Source organism: Lepidochelys kempii, chromosome 9 (assembly GCF_965140265.1).
Source record: "Lepidochelys kempii isolate rLepKem1 chromosome 9, rLepKem1.hap2, whole genome shotgun sequence".
In the NCBI taxonomy this organism is placed as follows: Eukaryota; Metazoa; Chordata; order Testudines; family Cheloniidae; genus Lepidochelys; species Lepidochelys kempii.
The window spans coordinates 101,069,833-101,096,291 of NC_133264.1; the positions used below are offsets into that span (position 1 = coordinate 101,069,833).

General features: G+C 39.6%; 1 protein-coding gene across 10 annotated transcripts in view; it reads left to right on the forward strand.

Annotated features, from left to right (window-relative positions):
• Positions 1 to 24,546, forward strand: part of LRCH2 (leucine rich repeats and calponin homology domain containing 2) — a 93,482-nt gene extending 68,936 nt beyond the window's left edge. For 6 of the 10 annotated variants that reach the window (XM_073358583.1, XM_073358574.1, XM_073358578.1 and 3 more), the window contains 7 exons: positions 2,357 to 2,401; positions 5,338 to 5,388; positions 6,927 to 6,984; positions 8,809 to 8,921; positions 10,001 to 10,138; positions 10,451 to 10,528; positions 11,886 to 12,928. In XM_073358583.1, the coding sequence (XP_073214684.1) occupies positions 2,357 to 2,401; positions 5,338 to 5,388; positions 6,927 to 6,984; positions 8,809 to 8,921; positions 10,001 to 10,138; positions 10,451 to 10,528; positions 11,886 to 12,005 (603 nt within the window). In that variant the 3' untranslated portion in view covers positions 12,006 to 12,928. Of the gene's footprint in view, positions 1 to 2,356; positions 2,402 to 5,337; positions 5,389 to 6,926; positions 6,985 to 8,808; positions 8,922 to 10,000; positions 10,139 to 10,450; positions 10,529 to 11,885; positions 12,929 to 15,843 lie in introns of those variants that run through there. The other 4 variants (XM_073358575.1, XM_073358581.1, XR_012160642.1 and 1 more) reach the window with 3 other exon arrangements.
• The last annotated feature ends 1,913 nt before the right edge of the window (positions 24,547 to 26,459 follow it).

A 26,459-nucleotide genomic window follows, 5' to 3' on the forward strand; every position in this document is an offset into this window, starting at 1 on the left:
AAGAAGTCCAAGATATTCCTCTAGAGTTCTGATGCCTTATCAAGGGTAAATCAATCAGAATCACTTACAGATAATGTTGCTTGCATGTTCTATATCAGCAGACAGGAAGGAGCAATATCCCCTTCCCAGTACCCCAAAGCTATAAAATTATGGAACTGCTGTATAGCCAATCGGATTCAGATATCAGCTGCTTTCCTGGAGTCCAAAATGTCAAAGCCTGTTGCTCAGCAGGCACTCCTCCCAGGACTACGAATGGGAGTTGGACTCTCCAAATCCTTCATGGAATATTTCAGAGATGGGAACTTCCACAGATGGATCTGTTCACCACATCCACCAACAGGAAGTTTCCCTTATCCTGCTGAAGAGGAGGCCTAAGTCGCCTCTCTTTGGGAGACACCTTTCTGCTTCCTTGGACAGAGGACTTGTTCTATACATTCACTCCAACACTACTAATGCTAAGAGTGATGAACAAGATCAGGCAAAACAAGACCAGGGTTATCCTTGTAGTACCGACCTGACCGACACAAGTTTGGTATCTTTACCTGCTTCACCTATGTATCCAACTGGTGCTCAAGCTTCCAATGGTCCCTCAACTCCTCTCCCAGGATGCAGGTCATATGCTTCACCTCCACCTACAGGTCCTCCATCTCCAGGCATGGCTCCTAGTTGGTTCATGGGATTAGAATCCAGCTTCTTGACAGGAGTACAAATATTATTAAACAGTAAAAGGGAGTTAACGCTAATTATTTACCTTCAGAAATGGAAGAGGTTCAACAGCTGGTGTCACCATCACTGCCTGAAACTTCTCCTCCATCAGCCATGTTCAATTATCTGCTGGATTTAACAAATCAGGCGTATCACTTAGCTCTATTAAAGTTCATCTCACTGCAGTATCAGCTGTTCATTCCCCTCTCGAGGGATTTTCTGTTTTTGTGCACCCAATGTCATCGAGATTTATTAAGGTCTGGGTAATCTTTACCCACAGGTTAAGGATCCTGCTCAGACTTCAAATCTCAACTGGGTACTTAGATACCTTATGGGACCTCCGTTTTAATCTATGGCGACCTGCTCCTTGCTTCACTTATCTATGAAGATGGCCTTTCTAGTAGATATCACGTCAGCCCTCAGGGTTGGAGAAATTGGAGTCTTGATGGTAGACCCCCACACAATATTTTTCAAGGACAAGGTCTCAGTGACTGCACCCAAAGTTCTTACCTGAGATGCTGTCGAATTTCCGTCTTAACCAGTGTTTTTTCCTAAACCACATAAATCTCAGCAGGAGCTTTCCCTTCAAATGTTGTTTGTCTGATGTACGTTGGCCTTTTATATGGATAAGACTAAACAATTTCGGAAATCACCTAGACTCTTTATCTCCATTGCTTAAAGGTCAAAGAAGTACATGATCTCTTCATGGAGACTACTGAGATGGATTTCTGGCTGTATTAGTGCTTGGTATGATGCAGCTGGTGCTTTGCCTCCCCAAAGGACTGTAGCAAACTCTACAAGATCACAAGCAACTTCCACAGCATTACTCAAAAATATTCCAGCATCTGAGATCTGCAGAGCTGCTTCATGGGCTTCAGTGCATACCTTTGTCAACCCTATGCATTAGTCCACACCATCATATCTGATGCAGCACTTGGTTCTGCTGTACTGTCTTCGGTCTTGGACTTGATTCCGAAGCTCGCTCCCTCCTAGTAAGCATACTGCTTGGGTGTCACCTGAAGTGGAGCACCCATAAGGACACTACTCAAAGAAGTAATTATGCAGTAACTGTAGTTCTTCAAGATATGTGTCCCTATGGTGCTTCACTACTGCCTTCCTTCTGCTCTGCTTCAAACTGTTCTTGTTAGTCATTCAGATACAGAAGAATTGAAGGCAGTTTGCCTGTATAGCCCTATATGCCCTCAGAGTGTGGCACGAGGTTGTATAGAGGGCATGAGCAGGCCAAATGGACACTGCTAATGGAAAATCTCTGATCAAGGGCTGGAGAGGTGCATGTGCACCTGATGTGAAGCACTCATAGGGACATGCCTCTCAAAGAACCACTGTTACTTCACAAGGTGAGTAACCTTTTGTTTTTACTTCTGCAGCACTGCGAGCTTGGCAGCAGCCCTGTTACATAGGTAAGTAATGTGGATGGACAAAGGTAAGTAACGTGACCTGCTTGGGATCACGTCAGGAGTCAGTGGCAGTCAGGACTAGAAAGTGCTAACTCCCAGCCCCGAGCCCTTCACTATTTAAAAACGTTTACTGAATGATGCCTATCTGGCAATTTGACTGATAGAGATTCCATTTGATACAAATGAAACCCATGTTTCCTGTTTAAAAAACAAAACTTGTTTCTGTTTTGCAGTATAAGTCTTCCAGAAAGAGTTCAAGTGGAAATGAAAATGATGAGGTGAGACATGATAGTGATGATAAAAACTTCAGAAAATTTTTGTTTGTATTACTGTAGCACCTAGGAACGTAGTCATGGACCAGGATCATGCTGTGCTGGGTGCTGTAGAAACATAACAAAGAGACTGTCCATGCCCCCAAAGACCTTACAATCTAAGTATAAAGCAAGAGACAACAGTTCCATACAGACAGATGGGAACACAAGGAAACAATGAGACAATGAAGCCTGTGGGGGATTTTTACACTTTAGTACCAGTATAGTACCGAACTAGTAATAGTTCAGATATTAAATTAAACAAAGGCAATATATACACTGCTATATATATATACTGTACACAATCTTAGGTACTTCAGATGAAGTGACTCTTCCACAAAAAGCCTGTTAATATTTCCTTATGCTTTTTGCACCATATTATTTCCATAGCATCTATCAGCATGAAATGCTAATACTAGGGCTGTCGAGATTAAAAAAATTGTGATTAATCACACGATTAATCACGCTGTTAATAATAGAATTCCATTTATTTAAATATTTTTGGATGTTTTCTACATTTTGAAATATTGATTTCAATTACAACACGGAATACAAAGTGTGCAGTGCTCACTTTATTTTTTTTATTACAAATATTTGCACCACGAAAAACAAAAAATAGTATTTTTCAATTCACCTACTACAAGTACTGTAGTGCAATCTCTTTATCATGAAAGTTGAACTTAAAAATGTAGAATTATGTACAAAAAAACTGCATTCAAAAACAAAACAATGTAAAACTTTAGAGCCTGCAAGTCCACTCAGTCCTATTTCTTGTTCAGCCAATCACACAGACAAGTTTGTTTACATTTGCAGGAGATAATGCTGCCTACTTCTTGTTTACAATGTCACCTGAAAGTGAGAACAGGCGTTCGCATGGCGCTGTTGTAGCCGGCGTTGCAAGATATTTACGTGCCAGATGCACTAAAGTTTCATATGTCCCTTGATGCTTCAACCACCCTTCCAGAAGACATGCATCCATGCTGATGACAGGTTCTGCTCAGTAATGATCCAAAGCAGTGCAGACCAACGCATGTCTATTTTCATTATCTGAGTCAGATGCCACCAGGAGAAGGTTGATTTTCTTTTTCGGTTGTTCGGGTTCTGCAGTTTCCACATCAGAGTGTTGCTCTTTTAAGACTTCTGAAAGTATGCTCCACATCTCATCCCTCTTAGATTTGAAAGGCACTTCAGATTCTTAAACCTTTGGTCAAGTGCTGTAGCTATCTTTAGAAATCTCACATTGGTACCTTCTTTGCATTTTGTCAAATCTGCAGTGAAAGTGTTCTTAAAACAATGTACTGGGTCATCATCCAAGACTGCTAGAACATGAAATATATGGCAGAATGCAGATAAAACAGGGCAGGAGATGTACAATTCTCCCCCATGGAGTTCAGTCACAAATTTAATTAACGCATTATTTTTTTAACGAGCATCATCAGCATGGAAGCAAGTCGTCTGAAATGGTGGCCAAAGCATGAAGGGGCATATGAATGTTTAGCATATCTGGCACATAGATACCTTGCAATGCCGGCTACAAAAGTGCCATGCAAATGCCTGCTCTCACTTTCAGGTGGCATTGTAAATAAGAAGTGGGCAGCATTATCTTCTGTAAATGTAAACAAACTTGTTTCTCTTAGTGATTGCTTGAACAAGGAGTAGGACTGAGTGGACTTGTGGGCTGTAAAATGTTACACTGTTTTGTTTTCGAGTGCAGTTATGTAACCAAAAAAAAAAAATCTACATTTGTAAGTTGCACTTTCACAATATAGAGAGTACTTGTATGAGGTGAATTGAAAAATACTGTTTTTATCATTTTTACAGTGCAAATATTTGTAATAAAAATAATATGAAGTGAGCACAGTGCACTTTGTATTGTGTTGTAATAGAAATCAATATATTTGAATATGTAGAAAAACATCCAAAATATTTAATAAATTGGTATTCTATTGTTTAACAGCGCAATTAAAATTGTGATTAATCGCCATTAATTTTTTTACTTAATCATGTGAGTTAACTGTGATTTAATTGACAGCTCTAGCTAATACCATATTCATTCATGCTTAGCATTTGAAAGTCTGGAATATTGTAACGGTAGAGTTAATGTTATTTTTGAAATTCATTTTTTTACCCTCATTTCTTTTTGTCTTGTCTTTTGTTTCTTGTTGGAAATATTTAAAGCGAAACCACTGGCAAACCATAATGTTGTCCGTTACCTTTCCATTTGCAAGGTCAGGGTGGCTGAAATATTCTTCCTTTACCTTTTTTTGTCCTTTAACAATGTGGAAACACAAAAAGCAATCCTTTGGATTGTTCGCAGTTACCAGTTCAACTGCTATAGTTACTCAAGTGTGAATTAGTAGATGCATCTAAAGTTAAAATCTGGAGAAAATTTGTTCTATAGTGTAGAAAAAGCTGGATCTCAAAGAAAGATCCAGTGACAACTTGAATGCTATTTTTGTGACCATCTTTAAAGGAAAACTGCAGTAACTAGTTCTAAGCTTTTCCAAAATAACGTTTATAGATAAAGGTCTGCTCTGTGATTTAAACATTTTACAACTAAATGAAAGGACTTTATTTTAAAATAACATTAGCTTGAAAATGAAATATATCAAATTGAAATGTATTTAATGAATAATAGACTTACACATTTTACCGTGTATTGAGGTGTTCAAGATAAAGATGTTTTACAACAGGAAATACCCTTTGTCAAATTATGGCTGTTGTACATGTGTATTGAGTTGATTTGTAATTTTTTTGATGTAGTCACTACCACTTTGCCTGACGCTTGAGGAAGAAATGTTGCATGTGTCATGTCTTTTGTATGCATTTTCATAATTTCATATTATACCTATTCAAAATCATAACTTTCATTTTATAATTTCATCTCTTTGATTTCTTTTTAGCAAGACAGTGATAATACTAATGTGTCCCCACAGTCTCCTGTATCATCTGAGGTACAAGTTTGTTTTTTGTTTTTTTTCTTTCAGTGAACATTTTCTGTATGTGCTAATTTGTTTTCATTGTGGTTCACTGTGCAAAAACATGTAACTCGTGGACAAACCAGAAAATGTTCATCAATAGGCTTTGCTTTGAAAGAGGAATTGAAATATTGTGCAGTTGTGAAATCATTTAAAAGCAGAAATAAGTAGGAATCAAGGACAGATTCCTTGTTAACTTCCTTAACTTGTCCTGCCTCCACTACCATCAAATCTCTCACTCCCTCTGATTTTTTTTTTTAAAAGGTTGGTGTATAAGAAAGCAGCATTTGTTTTCTGCCTCTCTTATTGTAGCTGGTGAAAATAGCTACTTTAGAAGAGAGAAATCATAGCTTTCATATTGAACAGAGACAGTGTGTTAGCTACCTACATGTGTAACATTTCAGAGTTTTAAAAACAAGTTATGGTTTAGGACCTAGAGGAGCCAGAATTGTGAAAGGCCCCCCTCTAGTTTAAGGGGTTTCATCCCCACAGTCGTGACTCCCTTATGCATCTTTTACCTGGGCAGTGTGGTTCTCTGGCTGTTTGAAGGTTAGGAAGGAAAACGCTTTGTGGCCTGCCCATGTTGTTTCCCTGGCTGTCAGCTGCATTACAGTACTGACCCAAGAAAAAAGACACCCAATGAAGCTGAAGGTTTCCACCCACTGTCAGAGGGGGATCACAAGGGTGTGGCATGAGGAAGAAGTCTCCTGTATACAGTGGAGGGGGCTGGGAGACGATTCCAAGCACATCGGGGATCTGAAGCACATCAGGAGACTGAGGAGTTAGTTTCCGTTTGCCACCTTTTGGGATGGGAAAGGCCACTGTCCCAGCTGCTGAAAGTAATTTCTTCTTGAAAACAGAAAGATAATCCCTCCTGGGTCTATTTTCCGCCCCTCCCCCCCCCCCCCCATTTGAGCTGCAAAGGGTGTCTACACCAGATCTTGGTTTGTACTGTCCCAGCAGAGGAGAGACAGCCTTGGATTAGTGGCTGTCTACCTACAAGCTGCTCATTCTACAATAACCTACCCATGCTGTCATTTCCCATTGTTCTGTAAGTGGTTCTGGCCTTGCTTGCACACACAAGTAGCACCAAGTTAACTAGCATTGGCTTTTATAGAGATTTAGTTACATTATCCACACAAAGGCTGGGATCACACTTAGTGTTCACAGCTAGCTTATAAATATGTCCAAGCAGAGGCTTGCACTAGTTTAAGTTGATTTAAAAACAGATTTGAGTTAAACTTTTGCCACTTTTGTGCCTAGAAGAGGCTTAGGTCTTTCTCTCATCTGTGGATGGTGAGTCTTCATTCGCTGCTTTCTTATTTTAATGTCTTCCCCATCATTATAGCTTTTCAATTAAGTTAAAGCAGGTTCTCATGTTCTGAAAATATGATCAAAATAAACATTGTCATCATGGAAACAAAAGTTTAGGGTGTGAAAACTTTTTTTTTTAATTTTTCATCAAGAATTGGAGAAAATTGCAGAAAACTTGATACATTCTCTCTCTTTAACAGGACTATGAAAGGACAGACAGTAACTCTCATGGTCCGTTTGGTCTCAAACCAAGATCAGGTAAGGTGGTGGTTTCTAATACAGTATGCCACAGCACATCTTGCTTCCCACATTGGAGCTGAAGATTGGGACAGCAGAGATGTGATACTGGGACTCTTTGGAACAAATAGAAGGGGAGGGGCCACTACATAGTACAGTGCCCACGGTTGACTTCTGGCAAGTGCACAGTTGGAAGAGGCGTGGCTAGCTACTCTGACAAGCTCATAACTGCACTGTCCTGAAATTGCAGTTATTTGCTACATTGATTTCTAGAGCCCTGCGCAGATCAGCAAAAATGGTCCGAATATCCGCAGATGCAGATATCCGGGGATATAAAGCAAATATCTGCGGATTTGCAGGGCTCTGTTGATTTCTCTTTTGTGTCTTTGGCCATCCTCTGGATTGGGGGGGGAACAATGCAGAACGGCCTTTGGCAATCAATGGTTGGGAGTTTCACAGAGGGGCGGGCTCTTGTCCATTGAAATAATATGTGGGGTTTCAGAGTTTGCCAAACGTCATTAAGCTCAGCACATTGAGGCTGCCATACCCTTGCCACTTCCAGAGAGCTGCTAACTCCTCGTAAAAGATTGTTATTTAAAGCAGACCTTAATTTTCTGAAGACTAGGAAGCAAGGCTACACATTTTTAGTTAGTGTTATTTTCTGAGATTTGCATCAGTCATATGCATGTTCTGTATTAACTAGTTCAAGTATAGTTAAGAAATACCGCCTTGGCCAAACAATGAGGAATTTCACTTGAACATGTGGGAGTTTCTGAGCTCATTAGGAAAAGCTTGCTGTACTTCTGTACAGTATGCATTAGGTCAATCTTTGCTATCTTAACAAATTTGTTCTTGTTTAAACTAGCTTGTAAGCATTCAGTATCAAAATGCATTCTGCAGTTGGTCATTTATTGTATCTCTGTGGAGAGTTCACTCTCATGTACAGTGTGTTATAAGAAGAGTTCCACCTTTTAAGAAGTTTATGCTTTGGATATTTCCATAGACTCAGTGGTTAAGACGAGAATACACATTTTTTATGTGTAGAATGCAGTGTTGGCATTAGGAACAAGTTACATAAAATACTCACTATTGGGGATGTCTAGATTCTTTCCTCCTCTTTCAACGTGTTTTCACAAGAATTAAACTTAAAAGTGTAATAAGTTACAATATTTCTAAATATTATGAAAATTCTTCCAAGTTAAACACTGCAAAGATATTGGTATTTGCAAGTATGAGGATAATCAAATAATAAAATAGTCACCTGCAAAGGTTTTTGATAGTGGAGAGTGATAAACCAAATGCAAACTAGAATGCTTAACGTTGTCCTTTCCATTGCAGCAGTGCAGCATTATGAAGGTTTGGTCAATAAGAAAATTCATAGTCGTAACTTGTGGGTTCATAAACTTTCTCCCATGACCTACTTTTAAATATTTATTTTAATAATTTATGGTTTTTAAAAAATTCAGGGAGTTCCTTCCACAACAGTTTTATGCTGGGCTACAGTAAAAAGCTATAAGAATAGATATTTTCTAAAACCAGTATGGTATAACCTGTCAAAAACGAAAGGATAGTTGTGTACCCAGACAGATTTGCTACCTACCTAATTTCCAGGCACAAATGCAGACATTTGAAGGAAGAGCTAATGTGCTTCCCTTTAACACCTAGAGACTACATGTTGCTGCTAGCCCATTGAGCCTCACGCTATTGTAGTCACTTTATAGCATTGAAACATACTTGTTCTGCTTAACATTTCAATAACTATGATCTTCTTTTATCTTTACTGATGGATTTTTTTTTCCATAGTGGGGGTGTTCCAAATATTGACAACTGTCTGTTTTATCACAGCTTTCAACCGTTCCTCTCGCCAGGACTATGGGGTAGTGGACCCTGGATTTACAATGAGGAGGAAAATGGAGCATTTAAGGGAAGAAAGGGAACAAATAAGACATCTTCGCAATGTACGTGCCCATGACTTGCTGTTTAGGCTCAAACTGGTGGGGCCACACCCTTGTTTGCTTACTTTTCTTTGCACCACCAGCATGTACTTGTTATAAAACCTGTCTACGTGGCCCAGGCAGTGCAAGGGTGATAACCGCAGTATTGTAACTCCGCTTTAGGAGGTTGTAGGTAACATCTCTCCTACCAGGGTAGGAAAGGGGGTGCAGCTGGGATACCCCTACACCATGTGAATCTGGGCCATACGTTTGGCCCTTGAGAGCCAAATGCTGTTGTAACATGGCACAAAAAGAATGGTACCCACCTCTTGACTAGTGAGCTGTACATTCTGGCATGTATCTGAAGAGTTGGCCCTGGGTTTTGAATCATCCCTGAATCATCAGACATGCTTTGGGGGAAGGACCTTAGCTGAAAAGAGTGTGAATAATGCCATGTTGGATCTAAATTTCAGTGTTTTGAAGAAATGTTTTCCTATATGCCTCTATTCAGAAAAACATTTTGTAAGTTACATTCTTAATTATTTAAAAAAGGTTAACTTTTTTTATGCAGCTACTAAATAATGGTTAAATAACAGAAACTTAGAACAGTCAGTTCTTCTTGATGATGTGTTAGTTATATTTTTAATTCAGCCTCAGATTCCCAGCTGCATGTCATCGGAGGCTGCACACATGTAAAGAGCACATGATGTACAGAGATGTTACTTAAACACTGAATCCATATCCTATATAATACCATGATAGCAGCTCATCTCCTGCTGTAGTAGCAATTTGCTCATGTCCAGTTAAGCTGTTTAGGAGAAGCTCAGCTCCTAAGATGATTAATCTAGTGTGCTTCCTGCCCCTTTTTCCATGAAGGCTTGTAATTTGTGTGGTGAATAGCACTTCTTCCTTCCTCCGACTCTCTTGCTACACAAGTGTAGGTACTTCCATCCCTCACCACTCCATTATCACTTGTCGGATGGCTGACACCCCACCTCTGCAAAATTTGTTTTCACTCCAACCATCTCTGGGTGTGTCTGTGTGGGTATGACCCCCAGAGTAGAAGAAGAATAGCATGTACTATGGGCTCTTCTGTTTTACAGAATCTTGAATCGAGGTTGAAAGTCATTTTGCCGGATGACATTGGAGCAGCATTGATGGATGGGGTTGTTCTTTGCCATCTAGCCAATCACATAAGGCCACGTTCTGTTGCAAGTATTCATGTACCATCACCAGCAGTGGTGAGTCAGCTCTACATCCTTTTTATTCTATCTGAAGTGAAAGCAAACTGTTGGAATTCAGCACTAGAAAACTGAATTATCTTCGCTATTTTAAATGGTTATATTATCAATTTTCATTTTATTTCAGGATGCAATAAACAAGTATTTGGTGCTACATTAAGGCTCAAGGGTTTAGCAGTCTGTTATGTACTATGTCCTTAAATTAGTTTTCTAACTTTGCTTGTTTCTAATACAACTGTTACTGAATTTGCATCATAATTATAAAGTCCTTTTATAAATGCGTAACAAAGATCTAACATCCTATCTTTACAGCCTAAACTCAGTATGGCAAAGTGCAGAAGAAATGTTGAAAACTTTCTTGATGCTTGTAAAAAATTGGGCGTGCCACAGGTATACTAATCACTTTATTGATTAATATACTTATTAATAATCACAGACAGGATATGTCAGCATTTACTTTTCTGGGTTATCTAGAAAGCCTAGAGCAGTGAAATAGGAATTGGGAGACCTGTGTTCCATTCCTGGCTCTGCAGCTGACTTGCTGGGTGACCTTGGCCAGGTCGCTTCCCTGTGCCTCAGTTTCAGGGGATAACGATAGTGACCTTCTTTATGAAGTGCTTTGAGATCTACTGATGAAAAGTGCTAGAGAAGAGCTGTGTGTGTGTTTATCAGAAACCCTTAGTTTAGTGGCACATTGTGGCATGAATGGCAATATCTGCCTAGAAAAGATCTTGGACTAGAATGAAAGGAATTTTGCAGATCACGAGGTGCATTGGCAGAGCTACATAGAAGAAGCTTGCATGGCTCTTAACTGTACTAGCTCATCTCTATTCCTTGTTACTAGTCCCTCACTTTCATTTTACCCACGCTCCTTCTTCCACCTCCTCCATGAAGGGAAAAATTAAGGGCCACATTTTCTTCTGTGCATTAGGGGAGAGGAAGCTCCATGAGTCTATATTTGCAGTAGCCACATGACTGTTCTGCCAGTGGCCGTTAAACTCCACCTCAATAGGCCAGGAAAGTGGTTTAACCCTGAAAACCATAGTTCCTTAGCTATAGCCCTGTGCTTCTGCTCCCACTCTCCGTATCAGCACAACTCCTGCAGAAGTCATGTTCCCAATGACTCTCCTACTGGCTGTAGAGAAAAAGGGTTCATGTTGAATGTAATGCCTATAAGAGAATTCCTATGGGTTAGGTGGGAGCTGATTCATTCTTGAGTTCTTGCAGATTGTAACCCTCCTTACAGCCAACTTGTAGTGCAGCTTCTGCAAGGACCAGGAAGGAAGAAGTCTGACACTGACCAGCACTACCCCGTTTTGCCTCACTCCATTTTGCTCTCTCTGTTTATGAAAGCAGATGGGAGTCTCTGGCCCTAAATGGTCAATAAACTAAAACTGTCAGAACCTTCTAAGAAATAGTGTTTATTTCTTCTTAGTTTAACATTTTAATGAAACAGTCTTTAGTTTTTGTTTTGCTCTAATTTACTAATTTGTGTGTGTGATTTTTTCACACTGCAATTATCAGATCTTATGTGAGATATACTTAACTTCTGAGCACCTTGTCACACTTAAAATGTTGCTGTAGCAATAGATGCATATGCAAACTTATTGACCAGAGAAGATTTCTACATGGATCTCTAATTAGTCATAGTGAGGTATTTGAGTGTTGAAGTCTTTTAAAAGTACACTTTTTACCCAAGCTGTGCAGAATGATTGACATATGATGCATGTACCATTTTATTTTTCAGGAAAGGCTTTGCCTGCCTCATCACATTTTGGAGGAAAGGGGTCTAGTGAAAGTTGGTCTTACAGTTCAGGCTCTGCTTGAACTACCTTCATCTAAAGCATCCCAGCTTTCCTCTGTGTAACCTGACTTTTGGAAACCAGACAACTTATCATTGATCTATTGATTTAGATTGCTGCCAAGCAGTTCAGCTTCCTGAATGGGAACATCCAAGCCATCAGAAGTAGTTTCTGCCCAGACACTTTAGACAGAGCCTTACTTTGAAGGGACACATAAAACTTTGATTTCAAACTGACTATTACCTAAATATACAGTTATACTGATGTTTTAAAACTTGGATGCACGAGAGATTTTAACATCATCAGATTCTCTGTCCAGGTAATATAAGTTCCAAGTTTCCCATGAATGTTTCATGACATTATTTTTAAAAGCTAGATTTTTTTTTTACTACATTGAAAATTCTGTTTAGTTTTGCAGGATAACACACACACGCACACACCAAACAAAGCCCTACTATAAAAAGTTTGTCAATCGTTTGGATTAAATGTAAAGATAAAACAAAAACCAGCTACAGTATGATCGTGAAAATCTGAGTGACAGATCACATTTAATCCATTTTTGTTTCATATAGCTCTGTATTTGAGTTCTTTATTTCTTGCACTTCTGACTGTAATTTATATCCTTCTAACATCTCCAGTATTTAGTTGGATGTATGGTAATTACACAAAACATTATAGAGGGAAAAGGTGTATTTTCCAATCTTCTAAGTTTGTGCCAAACTATTTTTTCAGTTGTATGGTAGATTGTTTACATGTGAAGTGCCTGTGTAATTGATGACTCTTCATAGTCTTAAATGTTTTTGCAGTTTCTTTGTCTGACATAGATACAATGGGAATTTTAAAATATTTTAATAGTTTTTTGTAAGGTCAGTAATATGTGAAGATTTAAATGATGCTTCACGTTTTTGGTGTTAGGTGTTTTAAGTTGCACAATTGATTATGTTGTCTAATGATTGGAAAATAATGTAAATACATTTTATTTATGCTATTTAATTTGATAATACCCAATCACTTCTGTTTTAATGTATTATTAACAAAAATTGTCACTGAGAGTTATTTTCCTCGTTTGGGACAAACCATGACATCCATAGTTAAATAAGAAATATATGGACTAGTGACACATACATAATAATCATTAAGGATGTTTTGATAAAGCCTCCAAAATCTCAGGTTTATGCTGTGACTTTCAGGATTTTACATCATGTTGTTCCTGATTTTGCTTTAGTTTTTTACAATAACAGAAATCACCACAAGTTAGATTTTAAAAAAATTCAAGCTGGGAATCTTTATATTTTTCAGTGTTTACAGGTTTGTTGAGAGGGACTTATTTTGGAAATAACCACCTGCATCATCACACTTTTGCACCAGTGCTTCTCATTTTCACCAGTGTCACCAATTATCAACACTTAATTCTGTGCTGAGAATATCAAACTCTTGGGAACAAATGTTTAAAAAAAAAAAAATTAAATCCCCACAACAGAAGCTTTCTTGAACTTCTGGGTTTAAGTACTTGTTTGATTCTACACCTTTTCTGACTGATTTTTCCCATGGTGTTCTGAGAACTTTCAGAACGATGGACAGTTGACTCCCTTTCTTTTATCTCTTCCGCTTCCTCCCAAACAAACAAGTTTACCTTCTTAGTAAATATGTGACTCGCTCAAAAATGTTGGGCTCTGGGTATGTCACCATTGTATTTTTAGACTGTTGCTTTAGACCAAGGGTAAAACCTTGTGTGCCAGATGGTGTAAAAAAAACTAAGTTGTACTCTTGTGCCAATTGACCTAACGCTATTTCATTTCATTTTGCTAAGGAATGAGGAAGAAAATATTGCTTTATTTCTTCCTTACTCGCTTTAATTGAAGCATCAAAGCCAGTTGAGAAGAAAATAAAAATCCCAATGGCTAAAAGATTTAGAAGATAAAATTATTTTAATGTTCTTTAACTAAAATCCATTGAAATAAAAAGAACAGGAGGACTTGTGGCACCTTAGCGACAAACAAATTTATTTGAGCATGTAGCTCACGAAAGCTTATGCTCAAATAAATTTGTTCGTCTCTAAGGTGCCACAAGTCCTCCTTTTCTTTTTGCGAATACAGACTAACGGCTGCTACTCTGAAACCTGTCATTGAAGTAAAAGTAATTCATGGGCTCTTGTTAACATATGCTATTGTTTATAGAGTGCATTCTCAAATACAGCTCATTTAAAAAAAGCCATGCCCTCCTTTACAAAATCATGTACATTAAAATATCGTTTAAACAGGTACTCATGCAGAAACTGTAATTGGCTCCATATAATGTTCGGCCATTCAAATAAGTAGTTTCATTTATCTTTCCTCTGAATTATCCTTTTTTATTGTTTATCTTAATTCATATTCATAGGAGAGGTCCATTTTAAAAAAGAATGGGTCAGTGTATTCTCATTTCACATAAATACAATATCAGGGGGAAAAATAAATGTAACTGAGATGACAGTGAACGAGGAAATTTAGTTCAGCAAGCAGATTGGTGTTGGTTACTTTTGCTGTATTTTAATAGCTGAAGAATTACCTGATCATTCAAAGAGAGGAAAAAATGTTCCATATTAACAACTGTTACTATCTTGCAGTTTTTTATACATACCCTCTTGACTACAAAAATAGCAATTCCTGTTTCAGTAGTGTTAACCACAGACTTGCTGGTGGCAAAGACATTAAGTTAAGTTTCAGACTTGTCTAACGATCATCTAAATTGGATAATGCAGGTGTGTGTTGGACTGTTTAAATACATTCACCAATCCTGAATAAAACTTCAGTTTTCCTGATGGAATTAAGTTTCCTCTGTAAAGTTTTCTGAATACAGTGCAAGCCTCACTTAAGACCACTTCTAGTCACTTAGTTTTTGTTGATCCCTTGTGGAGTATTGCAATATGTCAAGAGAAGATTACATTCTGACTTAAAATTTTAACATTAAGAAGTCTAGCTGTCAGTGTAGTACACTAGTTTCACTTAAAAATAAATAAATAAAAGTTAGCACAGTTGTCCCTAAGTAGCTTAAAATAATTTGTCAGATTTATTTGGGCATAAGCTTTCGTGGGTAAAAACCCCACTTCTTCAGATGCATGACTCCATGCATCTGAAGAAGTGGGTTTTTTTACCCACAAAAGCATCTCCTCCTGCGCAGGGATCCAGAGGGGAAAAACAGCCTGATGCTGGGTCCCAGGCTTGTACGGAGTTTTCTGCGCGCTGCCACTTCCTTTCTTCAGGGCGTGCTAGGAACGGCAGCTGCCCGAACCCTCCCTCTCTCTCCAGCAGTGTATTGGAGAGACGGACTTTGCTGGCCCCTACTGGCAGCCAGCAGCTGTGCAGCGCCAATTCTGCAGGGAGAAAGGAAATTCTGCCCAGAACATTAATTCTGCACAAATTCTGCGTTGCGCAATGGTGCAGAATTCCCCCAGGAGTGGAGTAGTAGCAGCTGCAGAAGAGACTGAAAAAGGAGTTAATACAGCTCCATGTTTTAAGGAATGGAGAAACAATACCTCCAATCTGAAAATGGGGGAGGCATTGGTGTCTACAGCGCTTCTTTTCCCCTCACCTCAGAATTCAAAATAAACCCCACAACTGCAGCTTTGGAGGGCAAGGTTCCTTAGGTTGATATTGAATGAATTCTAGATTTCCATGCAGAAATCAGGGTTCTGATCAGGATGCAGTGTGGCTGGGCCTGGCCATTCCCTTGGGTTAGCCCAGCCCACTTGGTGGAAGTAGCAGTCCCTACCCTCCTTCCATGTACAGACAAGGGGAGAGCAGCCTGTAGAAGGATGCTCCTAGCTGATGGAATTAACTGTAATATTGCATGTTTCGATTGTTTCTAAACGTCTTTAATCATAAGAAGCCATCATCAATCCTTTTATTTATTATCTATTTCTAGCCACATCTGCTTACAGATCCACTAACTTCACCCTCTCATGCCCCCAGTAGCCTGTCGTCTTCTGACTTTTCCATGTGGGAAACTGCCTCTGCTCTGCACTGGGGCATCAAATGGAGTGAAGAGATCCCAGCATCCTGCACATTTGAAACACTGTGTTTCCACTTTGTGTAGGACCTTCTCTGGCTACTCAGATTGAGCCCTATTTGGTGGGGGCTTCAGAGCACTCAGCATTGGCTTGACTTGAATAGGAATAGAGTTATGCCAACAGTAAGAGCTTTAGGAAATCTCACTCATTACCTTTTGACGAGTAAACTATCATAGGAGTTATTCACGTGCTGTTTATTGAGCATTCAATTCGAAGTTACCCCAAGATAATATAAAACTATAATATTCATTTTTATTATTATTTGTCTGAACATATCAAAATGTTTTCTTTGGCCCCATATGTTTCTTCTGTTCCCCCAAAGATTGGCAGGATATTTGGATGGCTCCAATGTATCATGTAAGAATGTTTTGTCCTTTTAAGGAATAAGATATCTCAGCCATGGCATTTCTAAGTGATTATAGCATGTTTTAAGTAGTGGCATTAAAGTGCTTAGTTTAGAGTGACTGAATGACTTCGAACTGTCTCAGAAATACACTTACTAAAGTGTCCCAATAGTTTACTTATAAAAAATTAAAGGCTGGACTGATTAGATCTGTGACTTTGATTGTCATGGCACACAGGAGTGCAAGTCATTGACAGACCATCAAAAAGGCTCAGCTGTGTCCAGATTTCTAAAGCCCTTCCATAACATAAGCAGGGTCCTAAATAATGTACTGTATAAAGGAACAAATTAAGAAAGGAAATACTAATAATTTAACTGTGACATGAATAGTAAGGATTCCAAGTAAAATCTTGGCTCCATTGAAGTCATTGGGAGTTTTGCTAGTGACTTCAATGGGACCAAGATTTCGCCCTCTGATCTTATGGAAACTGAAAGCCTACAGTATTTTGAAAACAAAATAAAGATCAGGAGAAGGTTTTATAAGAGTTAATGAGCCTGAGCAGAGGTTTGGGTGTGGAGGTCTCTAGCAGCGGTTTTTTAGATAATGCCACTGTAAATTTTAGGGTACTTCTAAAAGCTGTAAACGATTCACCTCTTTTCAGTTCTGTGGTAAGCCACAGAAAGCTCTAAAATATATACATTAATACATTTATATAGTAAAGTACTGTATTTTGTCATGTGCACTACTGAGAGAATTCCTCAGGAGCACAACTTTTGTACCACAAGAAGCTAAATAGCCTCAATTGTGGAGGTGGGGACTATCAGCAGTTGTTTCACTATAGTGAAAACTGCATTTTTCTTTTTTAAGTGTTTGGTGACTTGGAGGCCATTCTCTTCCCAAAAAAAAAAAAAAAAATTGGCATTAAAATCTATTGCCAGATTCAACCCATGCAAAGATGTATTCCATAAATATTTTCAGTTTTGATCATTTTTGACAAGATGGTGATTGTCTTCACTACACCTCAGAAGTTCCACGTTTCTCACTAGTATTTCAGGAAATGATCGTTTTAAAATATATTTTCAAAACTACTGGTGTTCATTTTCACAGGCAGAGCATGTGAAAATGAAGTAAAGGATCACTTAAGCTCTGACGTTGTTTCCTTTTGATATTTTCTTAAATGCCAAAGCATAACATAGGGCTGCATTTTGTCTGGCTTTTTCAAAATAAGTCTGGATTCCAACACAGAGACAATAAAACACTTATTGAAATGAAATGCATCTTTACCAAATTCCAGCTTTCCCAACATGTTTTCCATAATTTGGTAAATGACAAAATGTCAAGACTTCGCTTTCATTAAAAGGTCTGCTTTTACCACGGAACAATCTCATTAACTTTTGTCTCAGTTTAGTAGGTTCTAGTTTATATTTTCACTGGTAATTTGTACAAGATTTTTAGCCCTTCTTCCTGTTAAAAATTATTCTGCACTGGTTAGACATACTACTTCTTCGAGTGATAGTACATGTATGCACCATGCATCAGAGTCTGGAGATTTTTAGTGAGCAGTGTATGTTGGTCCACATACACAGTTTCTCTTCTCGAGTCTGCACCGAGGACGTATGAGGCAGAGCGGACTGACGCCTCTCCAATTCCTTCCACGTGGCCTGAGGTGGAATCTTCTGCATCCACAGCTGCTTCCATTGTTTTTTTCAATCTGTGTGTGAAACTACCCTCCCCCGATAGTTTTTAGTATTTGCACTATTTACTATTTTCGAGTTGTAGTATTTAGTTTAGTGTAGTTAGTTTTTTCCCCACTTTGGAGAAATCCTCCTCCAAGGGTGAGGACTCTGCCCACAGCCCCAGGGTTTAAGAACTGTTTCCTGCCCCCCCGCTCCTCAGTGAGTGACCAACATCAATGCTGACTTTACTGTCTTGGCAAGGCTCACATCCCTGCTATGTGCAGTATCTGCTACTCCTTCCCCAAATTCATGAGGGTTGAGCACTCAGACTGAGAGAGAACCTCATGGGGAAAAAACATGAGACCCCAGTTGCATCCAGGCTGGGGACACCCCGTCTGTACACTCGTCTCAATCAACAGGCAGCATCTCTCTGAGCACAAAGTCAGGAGCTGAGGCTACAACCTGCAAGGCTAAAGAATCAAAGGGTTCTCGTGAGAGTATGGGGCACTCTCACAAGCACAGGGGCGAAGATCCTCTTCAGAATCTGACCTGAAGAGATCCTTCCCCAACTCCATCCAAGTTGGGTGAGTCCTTGCACACAGATCCTAAGGACTTAGGCCCAAGTAAACCTCTTCTACAGGAGAATGTGGCATGCAGGAGTACAGATCTGTTGCTACTGATCTTGGTGCCGACGTAGAAACCAAAAGACAGGCATCCACTACCTTCAGCATCCAGATCATACTCTGCACCAACACAGTTTCAGAAAAATCCGATGTCTACTGTAACCAGGGAAGTGTCTGATCCAGTGGCCCTGACCACCAAAACACCCTACACTATGTGGCGGTCTGAGACCTATGTCTCCCCAGGGGATATTTTCACTCTTGTGTCCTCAGTCCCCTCCCCTCTTACGTCCAACCTTATTTAGAGAGATCGTCGTACCGGAGGAGGAAACCATCTTGAGGGCATAGAGTTAATCTCCTTTCTCATATACAAACCTGAGTACCCATCCATTGGTATCAACGGTTCCAATGGTTAATCAGGAACCAAACTAGACATCAGATTGGTCAGGGGCTACATTTGAACCTCTACATCTACAAAAGGAGGCAAGTATGGACAGAATTTCCAGGAAATCAGGGTTCAGTCCTCTGTCAAAGTATGACTTTCCAAGGGACTGATGGTTCCTAATGCCATGGTGTCCACCCCCCCCCCCAACCAGTTGTCCTCTCTCAGTGGCATTACTGGGGCCCTAAGAGATTCTCTTACTCTTGGCACCCTGATCCACGAATGAACCTTACCTATGCTCTCCTACCCAACACCAAACAGTTCCATTGGAGTGTGAGGGTGAGGAAGTTGAGCCAGATCTGACTCTTCCAGTGGTTCTGGTGGCATCTCACATCATCCTACCTAGATTAAGCAGTCACCCCAATTGCTGATGATCATAGGCAAAATCAGGAGCTCTCACAAAAAGTGTTGTCTTAGTTCCAGGTGCAGCTCAAGCAGGTTCAGGAGTCTCAGCACAGCTGTTGAATATCTTGAAACCCTCAGGTCCAAGTCAAGAGGCCTCCCAGTCAACAGTCATGGATCCAGCCAGGGTAGTGTGGTACGCTCCTGCCTCATGCACTCCCACCCCCAAAAAAGGTTGAAAAGCACTACTTCATTCCACTTAAAGAAGCAGGTTTTGTTCTCACATTCAGCACCCAACTTCAGCAGCCACTGAGGTCCGGGCCGCAACACCCCAAGATGACACCTTTGGACAAGGGTGCAAAATGCCTCAATCTCCTAGGAAGAGAGCGAAGTTTTCTCTTCAACAAGCCTTCAATTTCAAATTGCTGACAACCTGGCCCGCTTAGCAAAATATGATTTCACCAATTAAGGTGAGTATTTTGACTTCAAGGACAAACTCCCTCAGCAGGATAGAGCCCAATCCCAGAACCTAATTGATGAGGGTGAACTTTGTGGCCAAAATATTTCTTCAGGATGCAGTAGATGCTGCTGATATTGCTTCCAAAAAATGGCTACTTCAGTTATGAGGAGAGAATCCTGGTTACAGTCCTCACGTTTTCCTTGGGAGGTGCAAAGTACCATTGAAGATCTGCACTTTGATGAAGTTAACTTATTTAATTAAAAGACTGATGAGTCTCTTCCCTGTGTTGAGGACTTGAAAACAACACTTCACTCTCTGAACATCAATACCCTTGTCCCACAGGAAGCACCACAAACAAGTGTACAGGCCAAGATGGCCCCCTCACAAACCACCACAAGAGCGACCAAGGGTATAGAGACCAAGGTACACAGCTTCCTGAAGATCTACCACAGCTGATTCCAACCTCCTACCTAAGAGTTTCTTTTGACAAGACATGCAACATCTGCATTGCTGTGTTGATGCCTCATTATTCTGACCCTGCCCCCAAGTATTTGATGGCCACTTTATTCATTGCATCCCCAATTGGAGGGCAATAACAGACAAGTGGGTGCTGGAAATTATTCACTCAGGCTATACAATTGAGTTTATCTCCTACCCACAAACCTGCGTCTCAGCCCCTGAGCTCATGAGGCAATCCTACATGAGGCAGATCTTCTCCAGCAAGGAGCCATAGAACGAGTGCCACCTCATCATCAAGGGAAGGGATTCTATTGCCCAGTTTTCTTAGTTCCCAAAAAGGACAGAGAATAGAGACTAATTCTTGACCTACACCAATTAAATGTCTTCATCTGAAAATTAAAATTCAGCATGGTCACGTTGGCATCAATAATCCCCTGTCAGGAAGAGGGCAACATGGTTCACAGATCTTGACATGAAAGATGCTTGCTTTTCACTTAGGCATTCACCCGTACCTCATAAAGTTTCTCAGGTTCTTTCTTGGGCAAGATCTTTATCAAGTCAGAGTCTTTCTGTTCACATTAGATACAGGGTAATGGTGGCCCAGATAGGATAAGAGGTTAGGAAAGAAGTTACGTAAAGTACAGATTGGAGCTAGTGAGGAACAGTAAAACATTAGAATCCCATTTAAATATAATACATGAAGGCAAACAACTGAATGTTGACAAATGTTGTAAGTGCTGATTTAAAATACTAGGAGTCTGAATAGCAGCATGTGTGAACTAAATTGCCTGGCATTAACTGAGGATATTGATGTAGCAGGCATCCAAGAAACTTGGTGAGATGAGGATAATCAATGGGATACAAAAATAACAGGATATAAAATGATTAAGTGTGTGTGAATTAGCTCTTACCACTCAAGAAAGAGCTCTTGGAGTACATGTGGATAGTTCTCTGAAAACATCTGTTCAATGTGCGGTGGCAGCCAAAAAGCTAACAAAGTTTGAAACCATTAGGAAAGGGACAGATAAGACAGAAAATATCATAATGTTAAATCCATTATATGCCTACTCCTGGAATACTGATGCCATTCTGGTCACTCCGTCTAAAAAAAAGATGCATTAGCATTGGAAAAGGTGCAGAGAAGGACAACAAAAATAATTAGGGGTATGGAACAGCATCCATCTGAGGAGAGATTTTAAAAGACTGGGACTGATCAGCTTAAAAAAAGAGAGAACTAAATGAGGGTGTGATGGAGGTCTGTAAAATCAGGACGGGTGTGGAGAAAGTGAATAGGGAAGTGTTATTTACCCCTTCACATAACACAAGAACCAGGGGTCACATGATGAAATTAATAGGCAGCAGGTTTAAAACAAAAGGAAGTACTTCACATAATGCACAGTAAACCTGTGGAACTTGTTGCCAGAGAATGCTGTGAAGGTCAAGAGTATCTCGTTCTTTTTTGAGCCCATGTTCATGGAGGATAGGTCCATCAATGGCTATTAGCCAGGATGATCAGGGATGCAGCCCCATGCTCTGGGTGTTCCTAAAGCTCCAGCTGCCAGAAGCTGGGACGGGATGGATTCCTGAAAATTCCCCTGTTCTGTTTATTTTCTCTGAAGTATCTGGCACTGGCCACTCTCAGACAGCATGTTGAGCTACATGGTCCATATGGCCACACTTACGTTCAAGGCAAATTCTCTGTATACCACTTTTCATAAAGAGACCTCTCTGCCTCTACCTGGAATTCATCCCTAAAATAATTTGAGTTTCACATAAAACAAACCATCCACTTATTGGCATTTTTTCCCCCAAAACCTCAATGCTTCTGATGAGGAGAGTAGGCTTCACTCTCCAGATGTCCAACAGGCACTGGTGTTCTATGTGGAGAGAATGAAAGCAAATAGGAAACCACCGAGACTATTTAGCGCCTTAGCAGAGCCATCAACGACTCAAGCATTCTCTATGCACAGACTCTCTAAAAGGATCTCGAGCTGAATCTTTGCTACTAGCTAACATGTTTATCTCTCACATCCTGAAGGGGTGAGAGCCTGCTCCACTGGAGCCAAGACCACCTCTGTAGCATCTCTGAGATGTAATCTACTCGCTACAAGCAGTGCCTTCAGAGGTTCTGCATTGGTCCATACCTGTGTTGCAGATACGGCTGTGGGAATGGCAGTACTACAGACATGCATACCATCTTCATCCTTGCTCCCACCTCCTGTTTGACTACTGCTTACTAATTTCCCATGTGTGGAGTACACCTAGGAACCATCACTCAAAGAAGAAATGGAGGTAGGTTACCTGTTACTGGAGGTTCTTTGAGATATATGGTCCCTAACTGTATTTCACTACCCACTCTCCATCCCCTCTTTGGTGGCTGATGACTGGATTCATGGTAAGAGAACAAACTGAAGAGGCATCATCCTGCACTGCCTTCATACCCTCCGTCAGAGCACCATGAGGAGAGCAACTGTGCACATGCAGACCAACGGACATTGCTTACTAAAAATCTCTGGACTTGTACATGGTGCATATGCTTACCCATGTATGAAACACAGATAGGGACCACACATCTCGAAGAACTTCTAGTTACAGTTAAGCAACCTCCCTTTACCATTTTCTGCACCAGCTTAGACCAAAGGGTGCATCCTTTCTTTAAATGAGCATTTTGAAACACTGGTCTGTCATGTCCAACAATTTCCAGCTGAAAATGAAATGCCTGATGTTTTAAAAAGTCACACAAAAATAAAGGAACACCACTCTGATCTGAAATTGTAAAGGAAAATTCTAGTGGTCCATATATAAGAGGATATGTGCAATTTTTGTGTGGTATAGAATTTCCAGCGGGGTGTATGCTGGCTGTATCCCAGACCAGATTATTCAGAAGACAGGTTAGCCTGGTGAAGCGAATGGGGAGAAGAAAGATGTTTTGGAATTACAATATAGTTTTAGGGGGGAAAGGATCACCTCCTAATTCTGGACCCACATCTCTCTGTACAGGCTATAGTAGGTATAGAATTTGCTTCCTCAGTTTCCCAAAGGCTAAGGACTCTGTTCCTCTATCCTAGTCCTGCAGGAAGGTCCTGGCTCTCTCATTTTAGGTCTGTCAAGAGTCCCTTCCAGTTGCCCCTTCCCCTCCCTGTGTGCCCGTGCTTGTGGGATGATGGAGAGTAGCATCCGCTGGCCTCCTCTTCATCTCACTGACTGACAGCTCCATTTCAGAGCTCAAAAACAAGGTGGGAGGCATTCAGGTCACAAAAAGTCCTTTAAATGTATTCCCTTTCTGACAGTCCTCAAGGAAAGAACGCTCCCTTCCCATCCTTCTGTGCACATCCACTTTCCCTAGAGCACTGGGCAGTGGATAGAACCAGTGCCTTCTCTAAGATCATTTCTGCAAACACAATTGCTGTATACAGATAAGGGGGCTAGGGTTTTGTGGCTGTGAAAACCCAAATCCTCTTTTGTGGAGCATCTGAAGGGGCAGTACCCTCTCTGCCTAGAGAGCAGAATATCTTAGTCAAGAAAGACCAGAATAATTATTTGAGGAAAGTGAGGCATGAGTGGGCATTTTCCAATAATTTTCACTCAAAAAATACTGGTATATTGGACTCCTGAAAGGAATGCTTGTTAGGGGAGCGTGCAGTGCTTCAAACTAGAAGAAATTTCCCTGGAGTTAAGACTGCTTCTTGACTCTAGTTTGTGAGCTACTATACAGTAGTTGTAACCATATGAAAAGAAATAGTATTAACACTCTTGGCCATTACATGTGCAACACACACAGTGAAGCATAATATACACACAGTGCGTTTATAGAGGTCTCTACAAACCTGTGGGCAAAACGTGTATATAAAATGCACAGGTTTGTTTTTTTTAAAAGCACAATAAGTCTTATGTGCAGTTATTTTGGTGATAGAAATGTGAAAAGAAAACATTACACTTTTATTTCTAACATGAAAATTGTTTTCTCTACATTGGCCCTGTGGTTAAAATAGAGAAGCTTCCTTCTCAGTTTAATCTCTGACAATGGTTTTAATTTTTACTTCATAGACTAGAGCTTTGTATTGACTGATTTTAAAAGATATTGTCTATAGGGCGTTTCTGTTAAGTCTTAAATTGTAGTTTTATACTACGTTGTGTTTCACTCTCATTTTCTTTATTTCTTAGTTTTTTAAAACATGCTTTAGTTTATAAAGCCACCTAAAGACAATTTTTAAGGCTGGTAGGAGAAAACAGTAACAACCATGATGGCATCAGTCACTCTGAATGATATTCTAATTGCTTTTAAAGTAAATTAATGTTTTTTTAAACATGGGTTCTTTAAGTATAAGTTCCTTCTGTTCCACGCATCAGAATGCCAGTCCTTGAAAAGTTTTACAAAACATCTCCCTCACTTTTCTAACAAGTCTTAAAATAGAGGAATTGATTAATTCGAATACAAATTAAATCCCAGTGGGTGAAATTCTAGCCCCATTGAAATCAATGAGAAAACTCTCCTTGACTTCAGGGAAACTAGGCTTTCCCCTGTGTGTTTATAACTGAGCTACATAGCAACCCATTTAAAACAATCTGTTGGTGCTTAAAGCAAAGTTAAGGCTTTCCCCCCAGTGGAAGTGTAGTACCCCATCATAAAGCCAGACAGATCAAATATGTGAAGGTAACCACAAAAGTGTGGGATTTTTTGTTCTTTTAAATCAGTAAAATCTGCCCAGAATGGCAGTGCTTACTTTGGGCCTGACCATGTTGCTGCGCACATGGAATTAACACTGAGCAATGGGAGTTCTGTTGGTAGAGCACATGCAGGATCAACCCTTTATTTGTAAGTATTAGTACAGTTTTGTTTACTGAACCCATGTACTGTAGTAAGCATTGATAGGGCATTGCCACAAGAGTGGGAATTTCCAAGTTGCCACTGTTCTGTGTTGCATCTACAGTATATACATATGTTTGTCCTGTTTGTGTAGTAATTACACAAACATTGTAAAGGGATTGTTTGGTGAATAGTGTGGGATTAATGTGAATTAACTTTTAACTATTGTGTAATCTGTAGAACCAAGAAAATGTGATTGCTTAAAAACCATGTTAAATTATCACTTGGTCAGTATTCATATATTTTGTTTTTTGAACCTTTTTCCTGATTATAAAACTCAGAAAACACAATGTAACCAAATCAGCAAAATGTAATGTACGCAAAATTTACAAAGTAATTCTGAGACAGATATCTGGAAAGTGATCATATAAGTAGCAGCAAATGCTTAAATTGTGGAGTTGTAATACAACTATTTGATATTGCCTTTTAATTCATTCTGCATTTCATGTTCTGTAAATCCTTTTCCTCAGTTTTAAGTTCACCTATGTGTACAATACTGGATCTTACGTCTTTTTTCAGGACTTCCATTATTGCTGGAGCTTCAACATGTACATGTTTCTTTGAAAAACAATCCTACTGTTATTTTTTGTAAATAGTTTTGTATTGAATTTGCATGGATAAAACCCACATGTCCAAAACCAGTGTACATATTCTATGTATAAAATACAGACTGTTTCATAATTTCCACGTCGTCAAGTTATTCATTTTAATCTTTTATATCTTATGGTATATAACTTATCAAATTCTGATTTACCTATTGTTTAGTTATAGCCTCTTTTAAAGGCCAGTACTGATGTTTAAGAGGCAACAATGAAGACTTTTTGCATCACAGGTTTTGTTCTCTTAACAATTAACATACTTTTTTCTGCCACAATACTTCGTGTATAGAAAGACCTTCTTATGGGTAGTAGAGTTTATGTGATGTCTTGTTTGACCAACAGTGCACAACCTGTGAAGACAAAGAGATCCTCACTTCTAGTGAGGACTCTTTGATGTGGAATCGTTCCTAATTTATATTACGTAAGACCAACAATTGTCCTGTAGGTTGTATATTTGAGGACCAGCTCATCTATGTGTTTTCTGGATCCTTCTAACGTTTAGTTGCTCTGATAGTAAAATCATAATCTAAGATACAAGACTTCAATGCTGATGGCACTCTCTTCTCTGTTGCCCGTTTTTAGCTTAAAGTTTTTTTTTTTTTAAACTGAGATTTCCTTGGCCGTAGCTTTCCTGAACACTAAAAGCATGAAAGCTTCCCTTT